The sequence below is a fragment of the Esox lucius genome, chromosome 20 (genome assembly GCF_011004845.1).
Source record: "Esox lucius isolate fEsoLuc1 chromosome 20, fEsoLuc1.pri, whole genome shotgun sequence".
NCBI lineage: Eukaryota > Metazoa > Chordata > Actinopteri > Esociformes > Esocidae > Esox > Esox lucius.
Window position 1 is genome coordinate 40,650,940 of NC_047588.1, and position 20,911 is coordinate 40,671,850.

Genomic DNA, 20,911 nt, shown 5'->3' on the forward strand with positions numbered 1-20,911 from the left:
CCACTATTTACATAATCCTGTCCCAAATGACACTTTCACTCAGTGATTGACATATGGGTAGGAAAGTAGAAGCATTTTTCTGGCACCTGTTTCACTTCCTGCATCTATGATCGAATATTAGCTGACATAGGACACCTAAACACTTCATAACAAGCACTTCTTAACATTTAGATCAGTCAGTCAGTCATTGTGGGAGGGATTGTCAGGGGAGACGGCAAGATGAGTCAAAGTTCGTGGGGGTTCAGACTTGTAAATCGAGCACTGTGGGTGGGACAAGGAAAGGCAGAGACTAGTATTCTAGTCAGAAGCTCTTTTATTGTGGAAAAACCTATGTGGAAATGCCTATGAAATATTTTGTGTGGTATCACACATTTTTGAATTGCAGAAAATTCTGTAACTTCATGGCCTTATTGTTTAAAGATACAAGCTGGGGAATTTGGAGGCCAAGTCAATACCTCAAACTTGTTGTTGTGTTTCTCAAACCATTCCTGAACCAGTTGTGCTTAGTAGCAAGGCACATTATCCTGATGAAAGAGGCCAATGCCATCAGGGAATACTGTTGCCATGAAAGGGTGCACATGGTCTGAAACAAGGATCAGGTAGGTGTTATGTGTCAAAGTAACATCCACATGAATGGCAGGACCCAAGGTTTCCCAGCAGAACATTGCCCAAAGCACCCCAACGCCTCCGCCGGCTTGCCTCCTTCCCATAGGGCATCCTGGTGCCATGTGTTCTCCAGGTAAGCAATGCACCTGCATCCAGGTGATGTAAAATGAAATGTGATACATCAGACCAGGCCACCTTCTTCCATTGCTCCATGGTCCAGTTCTGATGCTCTTGTGCCCATTGTAGGCGCTTTCGGCAGTGGACAGGGGTCAGCATGGGCACCCTGACTGGTCTGCGGCTACGCAGCCCCATATGCAACAAACTGCGATGTGTGGTAGAACTTTTCTTATTCTATAGTACAATAATATCATATTGCTTATTCTAAGTATAATCCAGTCATTTAGTAAGGCCATTATGTGTTCCGGCTCTGCTCACTTGTACAGGATGTGCCTACAACACATAGCTACAGTTTTGGTTATGTAAACATCTTGTTATCTTTCTAAGCTAAAGTTCCCAGAGCAGCTGGTGAGACATATAGACTAACCAGGCATAGGAGGGGGACACAGTGGGCTGTACTGAATGTATATAGACCTGAGCTCAACCTTCAACTGAGAGCTTTTGAACTGACTCTGCTGAGTGTTGTTAACTGCTCCAGGTTTGCAAATCTTGAATAAAGCTTTACTTGTGAAAATAATCTACAGCCTCTGTGCCTTTCCCATTTAGTGATTTCCATGAAAACTTGGCAACGAGGATGGGATGGCTAACTCCATTCACTGATGGTTCCCGAGGACTCCAAGGTTAACCCTTGGTAGCCTATGGGGCTTTCGGCCGGATGTCACTACTGGGACATTTTGGGTCCTAGATTCATTTCTGTAACAGATACAACCTATTATGATGTATCCTGGTAATAGCAACCCCTCTGGCTACAATAAAAACACATGAAAACAGACTTCTGGGTCACTATTTATAAAACTCATCTGTTTGAAAGGCAAAAAGCATAAACACTAAAGGGTGAGACTGATACGCCATCCCCAACATGAACACTAAAGGGTGAGACTGATACGCCATCCCCAACATAAACACTAAAGGGTGAGACTGATACACCATCCCCAACATAAACACTAAAGGGTGAGACTGATATGCCATCCCCAACATAAACACTAAAGGGTGAGACTGATACACCATCCCCAACATAAACACTAAAGGGTGAGACTGATATGCCATCCCCAACATAAACACTAAAGGGTGAGACTGATACACCATCCCCAACATAAACACTAAAGGGTGAGACTGATATGCCATCCCCAACATAAACACTAAAGGGTGAGACTGAGTTTCTTCTTAGAATAACTCCATTGGGGGACAGGTTCTAAAGACCTTTTAATAAAACCTGTTGGGGCCCGTGGGGCCCCTCTTGGAACAGGCTGCGCAGTAAACAGTTTTTGGGAAACTGTAATTCATCGTGGATGAATATAAAATGCATGTATAGACAAGAGAATTGCTATGACATGGCATAGATGTATACATGAAAGATAACGAAAACAAACACACAAAATATTCAAAAACCTAAAATAAACAAACAAAGTAATAAAAACTTTAAAAAAAATAATAAATAAAAAGAAAGAGAAGAATTTACAAAATGGCATGGTTTGTTGATAAATAGCGATATCTCCCTAGACTAAAACGTTATTTTTGTGTGTGTTATCATCTGTTTTGAGTACAAGTGACGGGTGAACGGATACCATGAGGACGGGTGAGAGGATACCATGTGGACAGGTGAACAGATACCATGGGGACGGGTGAACAGATACCATGGGGACGGGTGAGTGGATACCATGGGGACGGGTGAGAGGATACCATGGGGACGGGTGAACGGATACCATGGGGACGGGTGAGTGGATACCATGGGGACGGGTGTGTGGATACCATGGGGACGGGTGAGTGGATACCATGGGGACGGGTGAGTGGATACCATGGGGACGGGTGTGTGGATACCATGGGGACGGGTGTGTGGATACCATGGGGACGGGTGAACGGATACCATGGGGACAGGTGAGTGGATACCATGGGGACAGGTGAACAGATACCATGGGGATGGGTGAACAGATACAATGGGGACAGGTGAATGGATACCATGGGGACGGATGAGTGGATACCATGGGGACAGGTGAACAGATACCATGGGGACGGGTGAGAGGATACCATGGGGATAGGTGAACAGATACCATGGGGACGGGTGAGAGGATACCATGGGGACGGGTGAGAGGATACCATGGGGACAGGTGAACAGATACCATGGGGACGGGTGAGAGGATACCATGGGGACGGGTGAGAGGATACCATGGGGACGGGTGAGAGGATACCATGGAGACGGGTGAGTGGATACCATGGGGACGGGTGTGTGGATACCATGGGGACGGGTGTGTGGATACCATGGGGACAGGTAAACGGATACCATGGGGACGGGTGAACGGATACCATGGGGACGGGTGAGTGGATACCATGGGTACGGGTGAACAGATACCATGGGGACGGGTGAGAGGATACCATGGGGACGGGTGAGAGGATACCATGGGGACGGGTGAGAGGATACCATGGGGACGGGTGAACGGATACCATGGGGACGGGTGAACGGATACCATGGGGACGGTTGAACAGATACCATGGGGACGGTTGAACAGATACCATGGGGACGGGTGAACAGATACCATGGGGACGGGTGAACAGATACCATGGGGACGGGTGAGCGGATACAATGGGGACGGGTGTGTGGATACCATGGAAACTCGCAGCAGTAAAAACAAAGCCTGCCTGCCAGATCAACTGATCGGACCAGTAAAGATAATGGTGGATAAGTGGGGCACGGATGTATCAGGACAAGTGGCATTGTGGCACAAAGTATCAGATTTTCCATTAAAGGGAATATTTAGCGAGTTAAAAGTTAAAAGAATGTAGAAGGAAGTTAGAAGAGTTTGAAAAGAGTAAGAAAGGAAAGTAAGATAAAGTAAATTGGGATAACGATGGTAAGTGGGAGAGAGAGACTGAGAGAAGGATAGACAGTGGGAGTAAAAAGATAATGGTTAAGGAAAGTGTGACAGAGGGTGATGAGAAAGTGAAGAAAAGGAATAGAGAGGATGATTAGCGTGACATTCCACCTCCTTACTGTACTCCAATCCCTCCAACTCCTGTACCAGCACCGGTCTCGGGCCCTTCTCTATCTCCAACCAAGGCGCCACCCCTGCCACTCCTCTACCCATCTCATCTTCATCCACTTATCCTGCTCCTGCAGGGGACCCCAAACGTCCCTTTCCTGAGCCACATTTGCCAGGTCTGACTGGGGGATCCCGAGGCGTTCCCAGGCCAGTGTCGAAATATAATCTCTCCACCTAGTCCTGGGCCTACCCCGAGGTCTCCTCCCAGCTGGGCGTCCCTAGGGAGACGTCCTGGGGGCATCCTTACCAGATGTCCGAACCACCTCAACTGGCTCCTTTCGATGCAAAGGCTCTACTCCGAGTTCCTCACGGATAGCCGAGCTTCTCACCCTATCCCTAAGGGAGAAGCCAGCCACCCTTCTGAGAAAACCCATTTCAGCCGCTTGTACTTGCAATCTAGTTCTTTCCTCCTCTACCCGAAGCTGGAAAACCTCATGGTCTCCCCTACAGGGTTCAACCCTCCGTCTGCCTCCACTCCCTCTTCCCACACCGCCTTCATTCCTTCTCCTGAACCAGCTCCCATTGCTACCAGGTCCGGACGATCAGCCGAACCTGACCAGGCTTTTTCCTTTGCCTCCATTAGTGGCTTACCCTAACCCACAGCCACGGCCAGGCCAAGGACAGGCTGGCCATAACGAATGGATGCCTGAGGTCAACACCCAAAAGGCTTGGCTAAAGATTAAATATTGGCTAAAGAGTTTGATATTGGACAAATGATATCACACCGAAATCCACGTTCAGGCCCAGTAGGGCCCAGCACCCTCTTAGTAAGGAAGCTGAAGAAGGGATTGCTATTATTAATGATTGCCTGGTAGGGAGGGGTGCCATAATAATCTGCCCTGATTCTCCATGTAACACTGCCATCCTTCCTGTTCGTAAAGCTAATGGGGATTGGTCGATTTGTTCAAGATCGTAGACCTGTTAATGAAATAATACAAGCTCGTTCCCCTGTTGTTCTCAACTCTGTCACTGTCTTATCTGATGTTCCACCCACCACAAATTGGATTTCAGTTATTGATTTGGCTAACGCATTTTTCAGTATTCCTGTGGGAAAGGAATCTCAATATTGGTTTGCTTTTACGTTCCGTGGAGACTCAGGGGTAAGCTGAGTCTCCAGCTGTCTTCTCTGCAGCGCTTGCTCAGAATTTGGAAGGGTTCGTACCTCCGGCAGGAAGTAAGCTCATACAATATGTTGATGATTTACCCTTGTGCTCTGAGACTCAGAAGGATTGTGAAACTTATACCAGAGCGTTGCTGGAATTCTTAGCTGAGAATGGCCACAAAGTTTCCAAAACAAAATTGCAACTTGTCCAAAGATCTGTTACGTACCTAGGCCATGACATCACGCATAACCGGATCATGCAAAGCTGTTTAACCTCTTAGTCTGTAAAGAAAATGGGTGGAAAGTAGCAGCCAGTGGCGTACTACTACAAGCGTTTGGATCTAGTCTCTCTGGCTCTGGTCTGCTGCCTATGGGCAGTTGCCGCAGCTACTGATGCTGTTCTGGCTTGTGCAGATATTGTTGCCATGTGCCCTCTCACTTTTCATGTTCCACATCCTGTTCACTCTCTCATCTCACAGGCTAAGACAGCACATTTGCACCCTGCTAGGTTACTGCACTACCAAAACATTCTCCTAACAATGTCTCATGTTACGCTAAAGAGATGCACTGTTCTGAACCCTGCTACTCTTTTGCCTGCAGATGATGATGGTGAACCTCACGACTGTGCTCCATAGTGGAAGAAGTCAGTAAGCCACGACCCGACCTCTCAGACACACCCATCTTGAGTTTTCTGTGGATGGCTCAGCCCAGTGTTCCCCCTAAGGGGGAGCCCTTGGTAGAATATGCCGTAACTTCAGCATTAGAGGTTGTTGAAAGTGCTAGATTACCCTCAGACCTCTCTGCTCAGGCAGCTGAACTTTTTGTGCTCACTAGGGCCTGTATTCTAGCCCAACATCAGTCTGTTTATATCTACACAGACAGCAGATATGCCTTTGGGGTTGTGCCTGATTTTGGTACTCTGTAGCGCCAGCGCTGGTTCCTAACTGCATCTGGTAAGACAATCTGTCACTCTAGGTTAGTTGCTAATTTACTGGACTCCATTTCTGTGGGCAAATGTCAGGCTCCTACTAACGCCTCTGATTCTGTCTCTAAAGGTAATGTCAGGCTCATACTAACGCCTCTGATTCTGTCTCTAAAGGTAATGTCAGGCTCATACTAACGCCTCTGATTCTGTCTCTAAAGGTAATGTCAGGCTCATACTAACGCCTCTGATTCCGTCTCTAAAGGTAATGTCAGGCTCATACTAACGCCTCTAATTCCGTCTCTAAAGGTAATGTCAGGCTCATACTAACGCCTCTGATTCCGTCTCTAAAGGTAATGTCAGGCTCATACTAACGCCTCTGATTCCGTCTCTAAAGGTAATGTCAGGCTCATACTAACCCCTCTGATTCCGTCTCTAAAGGTAATGTCAGGCTCATACTAACGCCTCTGATTCCGTCTCTAAAGGTAATGTCAGGCTCATACTAACGCCTCTGATTCCGTCTCTAAAGGTAATGTCAGGCTCATACTAACGCCTCTGATTCCGTCTCTAAAGGTAATGTCAGGCTCATACTAACGCCTCTGATTCCGTCTATGGCCAAGACCATGTTTCCAAGGGTGGGGTTGTGAATATTGTACATAACTTTTGGTTTGCACCAGGATCTTCCCTATATGCGGAAGATTTCTGTGCAAAATGTGTGATTTGTATGACAAACAATGTTGGTAGGGGCACCTTTTTCCTCAGGTGAAAGCAGCCCTGCCTGAGCCAAAAAGAGGACCACTCCACAAGATCCAACCAGGTGACTTGGTCGTCGTGAGGGACCTCCATAGGAAGTACTGGCATCAGCATAGGTGGTCGGGACCATACCAGGTGCTACTGATCACCCAGATGGCCATGAAGGTTGCTGAGAGAGCTATGTGGGTCCACGCCAGCCACTGTAGGAAGGTGCCAAATGACCCTCATGACAATGTATCAGCTGATGCAAGGATGACCACCACCACGATTGCCATGGAGTAGCGAGGAGAGCTTACTGAAGGTCACGTTTGTTGCCTTCGTCGCCGGAATTGCTGTTTCTGCCATTATCTGGACCATTGAGGCTGGGGGGAACAACGGAGAACCTTGAGGAACCAACAGCAGCGGTATAGTCCAACGGCAGTACTTAAATAATAGCCGCCTCAGTGCGAGCCCACGGCAGGCTCAAGACTGGAGTCTAGCAAATGACAGCCGCCCCAGCCGTTACAGGAGGACCGCTCAACTGCATGATTGGGCAACAGCCCACAGGGAACGCCCCCATGAGAAAGGCTGGTGGTTGCTGATGAACCACACGGTGAGACGGGTCATGAGGCACACCAGCCCCTGTTATGCCTGTGCACTCATGCCCCATTCTGCTGGGGGTTCATTGCCCTTCTACCCTGTTATGCCTGTGCACTCATGCCCCATTCTGCTGGGGGTTCATTGCCCTTCTACCCTGTTATGCCTGTGCACTCATGCCCCATTCGGCTGGGGGTTCACCACCCTTCTACCCTGTTATGCCTGTGCACTCATGCCCCATTCTGCTGGGGGTTCATTGCCCTTCTACCCTGTTATGCCTGTGCACTCATGCCCCATTCGGCTGGGGGTTCACCACCCTTCTACCCTGTTATGCCTGTGCACTCATGCCCCATTCGGCTGGGGGTTCATTGCCCTTCTACCCTGTTATGCCTGTGCACTCATGCCCCATTCGGCTGGGGGTTCACCACCCTTCTACCCTGTTATGCCTGTGCACTCATGCCCCATTCTGCTGGGGGTTCACGACCCTTCTACCCTGTTATGCCTGTGCACTCATGCCCCATTCGGCTGGGGGTTCACCACCCTTCTACCCTGTTATGCCTGTGCACTCATGCCCCATTCTGCTGGGGGTTCACGACCCTTCTACCCTGTTATGCCTGTGCACTCATGCCCCATTCTGCTGGGGGTTCATTGCCCTTCTACCCTGTTATGCCTGTGCACTCATGCCCCATTCGGCTGGGGGTTCACCACCCTTCTACCCTGTTATGCCTGTGCACTCATGCCCCATTCTGCTGGGGGTTCATTGCCCTTCTACCCTGTTATGCCTGTGCACTCATGCCCCATTCGGCTGGGGGTTCACCACCCTTCTACCCTGTTATGCCTGTGCACTCATGCCCCATTCGGCTGGGGGTTCATTGCCCTTCTACCCTGTTATGCCTGTGCACTCATGCCCCATTCGGCTGGGGGTTCACGACCCTTCTACCCTGTTATGCCTGTGCACTCATGCCCCATTCGGCTGGGGGTTCACTACCTTACTACACTGAACCACTTGTCACCACTAGTATGTTACTGGCCCTTAGTTGTACTGTTAAAACGTACTTTTGTTGAGATTTAGTCTCAAAGGAGGGAATGTGGTAGAACTTTTCTTATTCTATAGTACAATCATTTCATATTGCTTATTCTAAGTATAATCGAATAATTTAGTAAGGCCATTATGTGTTTCAGCTCTGCTCACTTATACAGGATGGGCCTAATAGCTATAGTTTTGGCTAAACTTCTCAAGGGCTGTAAACATTTTGTTATCTTTCTAAGTTCGCAGAGCAGCTGGTGAGACATATAGACTAACCAGGCATAGGAGGGGGACACAGTGGGCTGTACTGAATGTATAAAGGCCTGAGCTCATCGACAGATGCTCTGTGTGTTCTGACACCTTTCTATCAGTACCAGCATTAAGTTTTGAATCAATTTGAGCAACTGTAGCTCGTCTGTTGGATCGGACCACACAGGCCAGCCTTCACTCCCCAAGTGCATCAACCACCTACGACCCTGTTGCCAGTTCACCACTTTTCCTTCCTTGGAGAACTTATGATAGGTACTGACCTCTGCAAACCGGGAACACCACACAAGGGCTGCAGTTTTGGAGGTGCTCTGACCTGGTCTAGCAATCAAGATTTGGGCCTTGTCAGTGTCCCTCAGATCCTTACACTTGCCCATTTTTCCTGCTCCTAACCCATCAAATTTGAGGACAGAATGTTCACTTGCCGCCAAATATATCCCACCCACTGACAGGTGCCATGATAACGAGATTATCAGTGTTATTCACTTCACCTGTCAGTGGTCATAATGTTATGGCTGATGGGTGTATCAGTGTTATTCACTTCACCTGTCAGTGGTCATAATGTTATGGCTTATGGGTGTATCAGTGTTATTCACTTCACCTGTCAGTGGTCATAATGTTATGGCTGATCGATGTATAAAACATATGTAACAAACAAGACAATCCAGATGTGTTTCATTGATTAGCATGCAGGGTAATGTGTTTCTCACTCCATTACGGTGTCCTCAACAAACGGACAATCTAACTGATCACTTAGCAACGGACATGGTGGAGAAATGTGCCCTCAAGGAGTTTATGTATCTGTTCGGTACAACGTATGTGACGCCGTCGTCATAGGGACCGTTCCCACAGGAGCATTCAGTCTCTCAGCTTCCATGATCCATTTCTCACCGCTACGTACCGTGAAACGGACCCGGCACACCAAGCAGAAGAGCTGGGCTGACACTGGTGAGAGGGGAGTCGACTGGGTTGGGTTTGGCCTGCCGTTGTGGCCCAGTTCCCCCGTTAGCCCCAAACCCTCATTATGCCAGGTTCATTGACTGACAACACTTTCTCACCCTGGAGCCAGTGGAGTTATTGCCATGTCCTTCAGTGACGGCCCGGGGATTAAATCTAGGATGGCTTCTGTTTACTGGTCAGATGCTCTAATCAACGGGTGGCCCTGCGGCCGGACGGCACAGATGAGAATGTTTCTGACTGGGACAGACATCCAACGTCTCTTTATTGGATCCACCTCTACTTAATTCCGACAGGGAGGAGAGAGGTCTTAGTAACCGGCTCCATCCCAAACATCCCCCGAAAGGAATTCTCATGGCTAAATGGGACCTGCCGGAGAACCCCCAGGACAGTGTCACAAGTTGACCTTATAAAAGTGTCTCCACAGCATCTCTGGGTAGGTATTTGTAACACCTGATGGACATACCCTTCCCAGGCATGAAAAACATTTGTCATTGAAACTGAATTTCTTATTTCAACATAATGTAACAATACACTTCCGCTATGTTCCAAATGGCACCCTATTTCCTGTTGAGTGCAATTCACGCCCCTGGTCTGAAGCTCAAGACGTTTCCTAATTAGTGTTTTTTGGGTCCAACGTTGCCCAGCAACCCAAAAACAGAGTGACAGAAAGTGACCTGTGCTCCAGATATCCTCTTACACCCAATATAGCGCCTGGCCCTGCCCAGGCTGCCCTGCGCCAACGGTCATATAATAAATATATTTATTATCTCGGAATAACTGCAATGCTTTCTGGTTCTTTCTATGGAGAGAAGAGCAATGTCACGGTTCTGTTGTCAGCACCCGGAAGCAAATCTTCCGCTGTGACTAGTCTGGGCCCTCACCGTGAGGTAAATTTAGACGTGACGCTGTGTGAATGTCTAAATCGTGGTGGTCGTTTACAGACACCAACATTTCCTACACTCTTCTGTACACTGACCACAGTAAATGTACAAGCACATCCATTGACTGGATGTGTCATGGTTAATGTTGACAGGAAGGGTAGCTCCCTCTGGAATCAATAAAACAAAGTCTCTGAAAAATGATGATAAATCTGAATTCTTTATGATGTAACAGCCTAAACGTTATCTTACAACCTTGTCTTTTCGTTAATAAATCGGGTTTTGGTCGTCCAGATTCGGCTGTCAGCCTGCAGAGAATCTAATAGGGATGTGTTGAAATGGACAGAGAGTTTGGGGTCGAGTGTTTGGGCTGGGCCCTAGAGCATGTGGACCAGGTAGGAGTCAAGGGAACGAAGGACGGCATGCTGGGAATTGAAAAACTATCCAGGCTGTTATTAAGACAGTGTATGGAGGCCTGGACCAGCCTCCATATAGCCTGTTATGGAAAAGAAAATGAGGGTATTTGTCAGTTTGCAAACTGAGATTTAGGTGCCTGCATTTCAACCAACCACTCTGAACTGGGGAGCTGCTACTCTGAGTGCCGTGGGAGAAAGTGCCTTGCTCATGGGCAGAATGACAGATATCAGAGAACGACAATGAGAGGTAGAGAGGCAGAGAGGGGAAGAAGGGGGAGAGGCACAGAGAGGCAGGGAGGGGAAGAAGGGGGAGAGGCACAGAGAGGCAGGGAGGGATGCCAGTGACATTTGACAGTGTGTGTGGGTGTAGGTGTTGGGGAGATGTGGGTGGCACTGAGGGGGTCAGCGCTCTGAAACACATAGCTGCTGCCTAGCAACCCCGAAAACACCCCTACACACATGCCAGAGAGGTGAGGTAGTGCCGTGGACGGGAAGGGGGGTGGGGGGGTGATGGGGCAGTGGGAGAAAAAGTGTAAGAGGGGAGGGAGAAGAGAGGGAGAAAGAAATAGAAGAAGAGGGGCAGAAGAAAGAGAGGGAGAAAAAGAGGAAGAGGGGAAGGTGAGGAGAGGGTGAGGAGAGGGTGAGGAGAGGGAGAGGAGAGGGTGAGGAGAGGGTGAGGAGAGGGTGAGGAGAGGAGTGGAGAGGGTGAGGAGAGGGTGAGGAGAGGAGAGGGTGAGGAGAGGGTGAGGAGAGGGAGACAGACAGACAGAGAGAAAGAAAGAGAAAAAGTAAGTAGCACCATTATAGAGGAAAATAACTGTGAATCAATTAAGCAAGATTGAAACAGAAAAAGAAAAGAGGGAGAGAATATGTGAAGTGTTTTACAGCTGCATGTGTCTCAGGGGCACAAACAAGCATATAGAGACGATTCCTACAAAAGGAAACACGTGACCTGTGTTTATTTCACTCTATGTGGTTCACGTTGAATACCTCAAATCTGAAAATTCTGAAAAATAATATCCCAGTAAATATAAGATAGGATCATTTAAATAAAAAATTTCTGAAACAACCATTTACCAGCATCCAGTGAGCCAGAGTACTGGCGTAGCAGGTAAACCTTATAAAGCGGTAAATGTGAAGCCGATCTTGCCTGTGTTTTGCTTGTGACAAAAGCATGGAAACACACAATATCAAATAAAAATACAAAATAATTGTGTGATAGAGGTCCTCCACATGCCTGGCGCCACTGCATAAACTGCACCCCCAAATGTTACGCCACTGAGCCAGATGAAGGTGTGCTGGCAGGAAATAGCTTTCAGTTTGTTTCCTATGTAAGAATTTTGAAAGCATAATTCAGTGAGCTTCCAATAAATTCCCTGATTTGCCAGAAATATTGGTCAGGGGTTTCTGGATTTAATGTCCTTATTTCAGGAATTTAATTGTGAATTGAAAGTTAACAATATTTAGAGAATGTGTAAATGTACTTGGCAATGATAGGTGATCCTGATTCATTACTGCTTGACAGAATCTCAGTAGCCTACCTACAACCATTCTGTGGTTTTACATCGCAATATGTCCTCTCTGTGTAGGCCTACTTCTCAAAACCCATTGGAGGAGATGGTCATCGGGGAGGGAACACTGGCGTTCTTATCCAATAAGTCGTGAGAAGTAAACGGGGAGAGACGGTGTGAGGAATCCCTACTGAGCTCTTCCCATTGCCTGAGTCAATTTAACGTGTTGTGGGTGTACTAGTGTGGGTCGAGAGAGTACAGGGCGGTGGAGACGCAAATGAGTACTAACTTACGGACACTAGGTGTCACTACAGCCCTGCTTGTTGAGTGAACAGTCTCAACGCCGACAGCACTTTCCGTTCACAAGGCTGAAGTAGAACACAGAAGATGGCAACCAGCAGATGACAGCATAAGAGATAACAGAACCCCGGTATTGGAACGTTGTACGTTCCATCCCTCAGTGTCTTTCAGTAGGGCAAATGATGTTGATGCTGACATTGTGTTAGGCGATCTGGACGGAATATGATGCCTCGGTCATTTTAACATTAAACATTAACATTAATTTACTGAATGAGCCCCTCAGCCTAAGGGATGACAATTGTCCGCTACGTTGATGTTTTTCTTTTTGGGGAGGTTGGGGGTGGGGGGAAGTTGGACAGTAATGGGAAGTCGCTGGTTCAAATTCCCATTACTACGTTATGAAAATCCCCGTGGCTTTGTCCCTGAGCAACACAGCAAACTCTAACCGCTGCAGTAAATAAGACTGAATTAATAATACAAAAAGAACATAACAATTTAATGTGGGAAAAGTCTAAAAACGAAGAGCAAACATTAGCCATCATTAACAGTTCACTATAGTTGTAACCTAGAAGTGAACCCCGCCCTTAAAAGCGCTGTACAAGCCTCACTGTCATTATTCAAATCAGAGGGAAGGAGAACTAAGACTGACCATGAGACTATAGAGGCACGGTTCTCTATGACTCTACCCCCTCCTCCATTGCATTGCCTTGTTCTCCGGTATAAGACATGACACCTGGGAGGGAGTCCGCCCTAAAGCCCCTAATTAGCTCTGGTAACATCTTGAGCAAACCTACAGTCCTTCGGTGACGTCATTGCGGGTCCCCACCAAACATACAGAATATTGCGGAAGGGGAAACCAGGCGAGGGAGGAATCGAATGATTCCCGCTCCCAATCCGCTCCACAATTTCCAGACTTTGAAGTGCAGTGTGTCGTATCATAAATGTTGTCCCACTCTTCCAGCTCAAGCCTAGTTGGAACACTTTAGATAAGGTTCCCGGACTGAATCCAACGGGGTATATAGGTGTGCTCGCAGTTCTGTGAAACAACATGGGGATTTAGACAAGGGTATCCAAAGGGTCTGGAACTGGAACGTGTAGGAACGTCAGACGGTAATCTTGCAGATCTCTGTCTATAATGAAGCACCCGAAGCTATGGAGAGCGTTGTTTTTCATGACGATGATGTACCAGCTTGGAATGTCAAGCCGATACGGTAAGACGATGGTGGAGTGTCGCGTGCTTGTCGTTTCAGTGGCAGGGGATGGACCATAAAGGCTGGGCATCCAAGGGAACAACCTCTGGGAGTGAAGTCATGTTTTGAATGTGGTCCGCAGTATTGAGAAATGCATTATTCACGAGCCAATCTTGTCTGTTTATTTTACGGATCTGCGAGGTGCCGATGGCATTACATTGCATTAAAGTTCAATAAATCAGTTATGTTCAGATCTGTTATGGAAAGATTTTGTAACGCCGTCTTTGAATTTTTGTATTTTTTTTTATTGAGTAATTTACAACAGCTATAGACACAAATAATTGTAAAGGAGACAAGCTTGAAACTTAGACTAATACAAGGCATTGTGTGTCATTTATAAATGCGTTCTAGGTCTAAGTTTGATTTGGCGAGCATGTGATCTTTTCCCACTTTGAAATAAGCGTCCGCTGTTGGATTTTTTGTTTGTACATTTTCCAGGAAATGGGAAATCTACAAAAGTAAATTGCGTTCTATTCGCCATATACAATTATTGCTTTAGCTCTAGTAGTTTGCGTCATAAGTTCGTCATTGCATGAGGTCTAAGTGTTTCAGTACCACGGAGAGCGTCTAGGATACGGCTTAGTGCAAGTTGCTTTGCATGTTCACTTTCTACTCTCATTCCTCTCGGCAAACCTTGGTCTCCTGTCCCCTGTTTTTACCGCTCTCCTCTCATCCTCCGCCCCTCCTCCTACACCCTCGTCACACTATTTAGTTCCACAATGAGCATCATTCTGACTCCAAGGCGTCATAATGCGCTCTCCTTGGTAACAGGGGAGTACGGCGCACAGCACAGCCTGTTACCATGGCTACCTGCTGTTCCAAAGGTGAGGGTTCAGGGATGTAGTTCTTTAATGTTATTCATTTGAATGACGGAAGGAGTTCTTCCATTTCGACAATGTGATTCGTCACTAATCATTATTGACGGTATCTGTGTCGAAGCCTCCTGCTGTTCTGTGGGGTGTTTTTTGTGTTTCATCAACACTGCGTACAGGCAATTTGAGTTGGCCTACATGGTTAATCATAACCCTGGTTTAACCAATGTTTTTTTAAGTCCACGTAGCATTACGCGAATGCGGGTAAATGCAACGAGTAAATCGGAAGCATTCAGTTCTTGTTAAGGATCATCCTGTGAACATTATAAATGACGAAACAGAGAACAGCCGGGAAACACCGAGCATGTACACACGATTCCTTAAAAGCTGGGATCCGTAATTTTCACAATAACAATGTGGTCATCCCAATGCTGGGGTCTGAAAAAGTGTAACTACTCGCATAGCAAGTAGCACACAAACGTGTATTTGTCACCAGCTTTTGGCGCTATGGAGTGATCAGATTTTGTTCAGATCAGGCTGCGCCTCTGTGGGATATGTTAGGTCTCAACCAGGCCACTGAGAGATACATTTAGCCAAGTCATAAGGACTCTGCCTTCTCCAGAAGTGTGTTTTTGGAGCTAGTGGAAATATTTTACCTGCATCTGAGTATTTGATTGCTTGTTAAATCCTAGCCAACTAATTGTTTTATTTTTTAAAAATAGGATTAGATTTACCTACAGCAGATGATTATGTTTACCTGTTTGCAGTCTCTTTAGTTTTGCTACATAGCTTGTTAGCAAGCAACACCTGTAAGCTATTGCCATGAAATTGGTGTGTTAATTTCACAATTTACAGTTCAGATGTAGACACAAATGTGTTCAGAATGTTATAGTTGTGATCAGAACACAAATGCTACATTAACTGTCAAGTGTAGACATGGCCAGTATGTTCAACCTGAATGTACAGAGAGAGATTGCAACCTGAATGTACGGCCTGAATATAGAGAGAATGTACAGCCTGAATGCACAGAGAGAGACTGCAACCTGAATGTAGAGAGAATGTACAGCCTGAATGTACAGAGAGAGACTGCAACCTGAATGTACAGAGAACATATAGCCTGAATGTACAGAGAATGTACATCCTGAATGTAGAGAGAATGTACATCCTGAATGTAGAGAGAATGTACAGCCTGAATGTACAGAGAGAGACTGCAACCTGAATGTACAGTGAACATATAGCCTGAATGTACAGAGAATGTACATCCTGAATGTAGAGAGAATGTACATCCTGAATGTAGAGAGAATGTACATCCTGAATGTAGAGAGAATGTACTGCCTGAATGTAGAGAGAATGTACTGCCTGAATGTAGAGAGAATGTGCAGCCTGAATGTAGAGAGAATGTGCAGCCTGAATGTACAGAGAATGTACATCCTGAATGTAGAGAGAATGTACTGCCTGAATGTAGAGAGAATGTGCAGCCTGAATGTACAGAGAGAGACTGCAACCTGAATGTACAGAGAACGTACAGCCTGAATGTACAGAGAGAGACTGCAACCTGAATGTACAGAGAACGTACAGCCTGAATGTAGAGAGAATGTACATCCTGAATGTAGAGAGAATGTACTGCCTGAATGTAGAGAGAATGTGCAGCCTGAATGTACAGAGAGAGACTGCAACCTGAATGTACAGAGAACGTACAGCCTGAATGTACAGAGAGAGACTGCAACCTGAATGTACAGAGAACGTACAGCCTGAATGTAGAGAGAATGTGCAACCTGAATGTACAGAGAATGTACGTCCTGAATGTAGAGAGAATGTGCAACCTGAATGTACAGAGAATGTACGTCCTGAATGTAGAGAGAACGTACAGCCTGAATGTAATGGGAGAAAACAATCTGAAATCTAAATTTCGCACCTTCTATCCTCAGTCTTCTAATATTTATTTCATGAGCCAACTCTGTCTCTGTCATCTCTTTCTGTGAGTGTGTGTGTGTGTGTGTGTGTGTGTGAGTGTGTGTGAGTGTGTGTGTGTGTGTGTGAGTGTGTGTGAGTGTGTGTGTGTGTGTTTTGTCAGGAGAGAGCAGTGAGTCATGGCCATACGTCACGTCGCCCTCCACAGGTATGGAGGTAATAATAGGTCTGTGTGTGTGTGTGTGTGTGTGTGTGTGTCTTCCTTCGCAGGTAGTCGTGGTAATGAAGGGTCTGTGTGGGTGTGTGTGTGTGTGTGTGTGTCGTCCTACCGCAGGTAGTCGTGGTAATGGAGGGTCTGTGTGGGCGTGTGTGTGTGTCGTCCCCCGCAGGTCGTCGTGGTAATGGAGGGTCCGGGTTCACAAAGGCTGTGGTTTAGTACATGTCAATGTCAATGGAAACTGAAAATCCATGGCCTTGTTTTTCCACTCAGGGGGAACAAGTGGGATTCTGGCGATCCGTTCTGGTCCTGGAGGTCAGTTTATATGTTAAGTTATGCGTTGAGCCTGCACTGCACGCAGGTTCAGTCAGATTCAAAAATGTCAGGTTTGATCGGAGGATTGTTTGTTTGTGTGAAACCGCAGAAGTGTGTCTGTTTTTTTACCTCAGTGGAATAATTCAGTAGTATGTGGAAGGCCTCAGTGTTTTCATACAGCTGTCAGACGCAATTCCATACTGTGACTTCCCCTAACAACTCTACTCTTCCTGCAAAAACTTTCTCTTTTCAAACTGTCTTCTCCAATAAAGCATAAAATTTCTCAACAGGTATTTCTGACACACATTTTCAGTATTGGTGGGATTTGCTGTAGGGTGCCAAATCCAGACTAGGATTGTCCCAATAATTTTGAGTATTGGTGAGATTTGCTGTAGGGTGCCAAATCCAGATTAGATTGTCACAATCACTTGCTCCTCTCTTTCTGGTTTAAAATGTACTGTAAATAATAAAACAATGAATATTTACTAATATTCCTTTTAGAAATGTCATTTTATTTCTTCCAATTTGTATTTTTCATGTACACTATCACTTAATGGATGTGACACAGTATGCTAAGGAGCAGCACCTCATTGCTCCCAATAACCCCTGGGACCGCTGGTCAGAAAAAAGCTAACGACGATCCTCCCCTAAAGAAAAACAACACTAGCAAGGTGCCACGTCATCATCTAAACAGCACTCCCAGTTATCCCAGATGGTCGTGCCTGGATGCAGTGCTATTCTAGACTAGCTGCTACGTTTTGTTTTGGGGTGAGGTCGACTGACAAGAAAATGCCTTTCAGGAGAGGAGAGACGAGAGATGTTGACAGAAATGAGCGACCCTGACAGAAAAATGAGAGAGAATTGACAGGAAGTGGTGTGTGTGTGTGTGTGTGTATCAATACAAAATAGAGAGAGAGACAGAGCGATAGCGTAGACAGAGTTGCACTGCTCCAACTCCCACCAGGCCATTTCAGTCTTTCCTCAGAGCTGGTTGATAAACCCACATCTTTATCAGTGTTTGTCTTCCTGTGTTCTTACAGCAGTGGACCCTGATGGAGCAGCCCTCGTCTTCCCACACGGCTACTCACACACACACACACACACACACAAGATACACACACCCACTCACATACTAAACCTGGCTTCACCTGCTACTTCGCAGTCCCTGTCTCTCTGTTTTATTTGACCAGCTGTGTCTAAACCTGTGTCTTTCTACTCGGTCAATGGTGAGCCCCTTTCTGTGTGTATAATAATCATTTATTTATTTCCATGTGAATACACTGAGGCGTAAATGGGAAACACTGTGAATTAATAGAATTCACGAGTTCACAAACCTGTGTTCGGGGACCATGAAAGCGGTTAATGAACCACTCTGGGAAAGAAGCGACCTGAATTCCAGTGAAAAATGAGTCAAATCAGATCTGTCTCTGTCATCAGTTCTGTGAAATTGTGCAAATCTTGTACTGTCACTAAATATCGTAATTTCTATTTTACAGTTATGAGAAAAATATATCTTATAATAAAGGGCTTAACATACACTGTTTTTAGAAATGTGCACTGCCATAATGAAAGTACACTATCTTTATGAAAGTGCGGTCTTTATGAAAGTTCTCTGTCTCTATGAAAATACACTATCTCTATGAAGGTACACTTTCTTTATTAGAGGACACTATCTTTATGAAAGTACACTGTCTTTACAAATGTACACTGTCTTCATGAAAGTACACTGTCTTTATGAGTGTACACTGTCTTTATGAAAGTACACTGTCTTTATGAGGGTACACTCTCTTCATGAAAGTACACTGTCTTTATGAGTGTACACTCTCTTCATGAATGTACTCTGTCTTTATGAGTGTACACTGTCTTTATGAAAGTACACTGTCTTTATGAGGGTACACACTCTTCATGAAAGTACACTGTCTTTATGAGTGTACACTCTCTTCATGAATGTACACTGTCTTTATGAGTGTACACTGTCTTTATGAGTGTACACTCTCTTCATGAATGTACACTGTCTTTATGAGTGTACACTGTCTTTATGAAAGTACACTGTCTTTATGAGGGTACACTCTCTTCATGAAAGTACACTGTCTTTATGAGGGTACACTCTCTTCATGAAACTACACTGTCTTAATGGGAGTACAATCTTATGGAACAGTATAATCTAGTTCCTTTACAATCTACTGAAACAGCATAATTTAGTCCCTTAACAAACTACTGAAACACTTTGCAATCAATAAATGTTTTCAAGATGAGCCATTGTAAATCTCCCTGTCTTTCTCATTCTCTCTCTCTCTCTCTCTCTCTCTCTCTCTCTCTCTCTCCCTCTGTCTTAGGATGTGTGTTTGAGAGGAGGCTGTGCTCCAGAGAACAGTTCTGCTCTGAGGGTGAGTATCCTATCTTGTGTGTGTGTGTGTGTGTGTGTGCTCTTACTCTTACTGTGTGTGCTCTTACTCTTACTGTGAACATCCCATCATTGCACCCGAGAGAAACAAAGATTTGGTCCAGATAAGGCTTGTACTTACAGAAAGAGACAGGCAGGCAGGAATGAGTAGTAGTCATGGGATGAGTTTGAGTTATTTAAGGCAGGGAGGCAGACAGGGATGATTTGTAATCATTGAATGATTAGTCAGGGATGATTATTAAGTCAGGGATTCAGGTATGACTAATAGTTATTTTAAGCAGGCAGTAAGGAATGATAAGGAATTATTTAAAGTGGGGAGGCGGGATAATTAGTGGTTATGTATGGCAGGGAGGCAGGGGTGATTACTAGTTATTTAAGGCAGGAAGGCAGGGATGATTACTAGTAATTTTAGGCAGAGAGGCAGTGGTGATTAATAGTTATTTAAGGCAGGGAGAGAGGGATGATTAGTAGTTATTTAAAGCAGGGAGGCAGGGATGATTAGTAGTTATTTAAGGCAGTCTCCTTATTACCTACAGTATACCCCCTGCCTCCTTATTACCTACAGTATACCCCCTGCCTCCTTATTACCTACAGTATACCCCCTGCCTCCTTATTACCTACAGTATACCCCCTGTCTCCTTATTACCTACAGTATACCCCCTGCCTCCTTATTACCTACAGTATACCCCCTGCCTCCTTATTATCTACAGTATACCCCCTGCCTCCTTATTACCTACAGTATACCCCCTGTCTCCTTATTACCTACAGTATACCCCCTGCCTCCTTATTACCTACAGTATACCCCCTGCCTCCTTATTATCTACAGTATACCCCTGTCTCCTTATTATCTACAGTATACCCCCTGCCTCCTTATTATCTACAGTATACCCCCTGCCTCCTTATTACCTACAGTATACCCCCTGCCTCCTTATTACCTACAGTATACCCCCTGCCTCCTTATTACCTACAGTATACCCCCTGCCTCCTTATTATCTACATTATACCCCCTGCCTCCTTATTACCTACAGTATACCCCCTGCCTCCTTATTACCTACAGTATACCCCCTGCCTCCTTATTACCTACAGTATACCCCCTGCCTCCTTATTACCTACAGTATACCCCCTGCCTCCTTATTACCTACAGTATACCCCCTGTCTCTTTATTACCTACAGTATACCCCCTGCCTCCTTATTACCTACAGTATACCCCCTGCCTCCTTATTATCTACAGTATACCCCCTGCCTCCTTATTACCTACAGTATACCCCCTGTCTCCTTATTACCTACAGTATACCCCCTGCCTCCTTATTACCTACAGTATACCCCCTGCCTCCTTAATATCTACAGTATACCCCTGTCTCCTTATTATCTACAGTATACCCCCTGCCTCCTTATTATCTACAGTATACCCCCTGCCTCCTTATTACCTACAGTATACCCCCTGCCTCCTTATTACCTACAGTATACCCCCT

At 45.9% G+C, this 20,911-nt stretch overlaps 1 protein-coding gene across 2 annotated transcripts in view; it reads left to right on the forward strand.

Annotated features, from left to right (window-relative positions):
• The first annotated feature begins 13,416 nt into the window (after positions 1–13,416).
• Positions 13,417–20,911, forward strand: part of ptprna (protein tyrosine phosphatase receptor type Na) — a 40,628-nt gene continuing 33,133 nt past the window's right edge. The window contains exons 1-2 of one of the 2 annotated variants that reach the window (XM_034288808.1): positions 13,417–13,741; positions 19,372–19,422. Coding sequence is in view for 1 of the 2 variants with exons in the window: in XM_020041288.3 (XP_019896847.3) it covers positions 13,666–13,741; positions 19,372–19,422 (127 nt within the window). In the remaining variant the exon portion in view is untranslated. The remainder of the gene's footprint in view (positions 13,742–19,371; positions 19,423–20,911) is intronic. The other variant, XM_020041288.3, reaches the window with a different exon arrangement.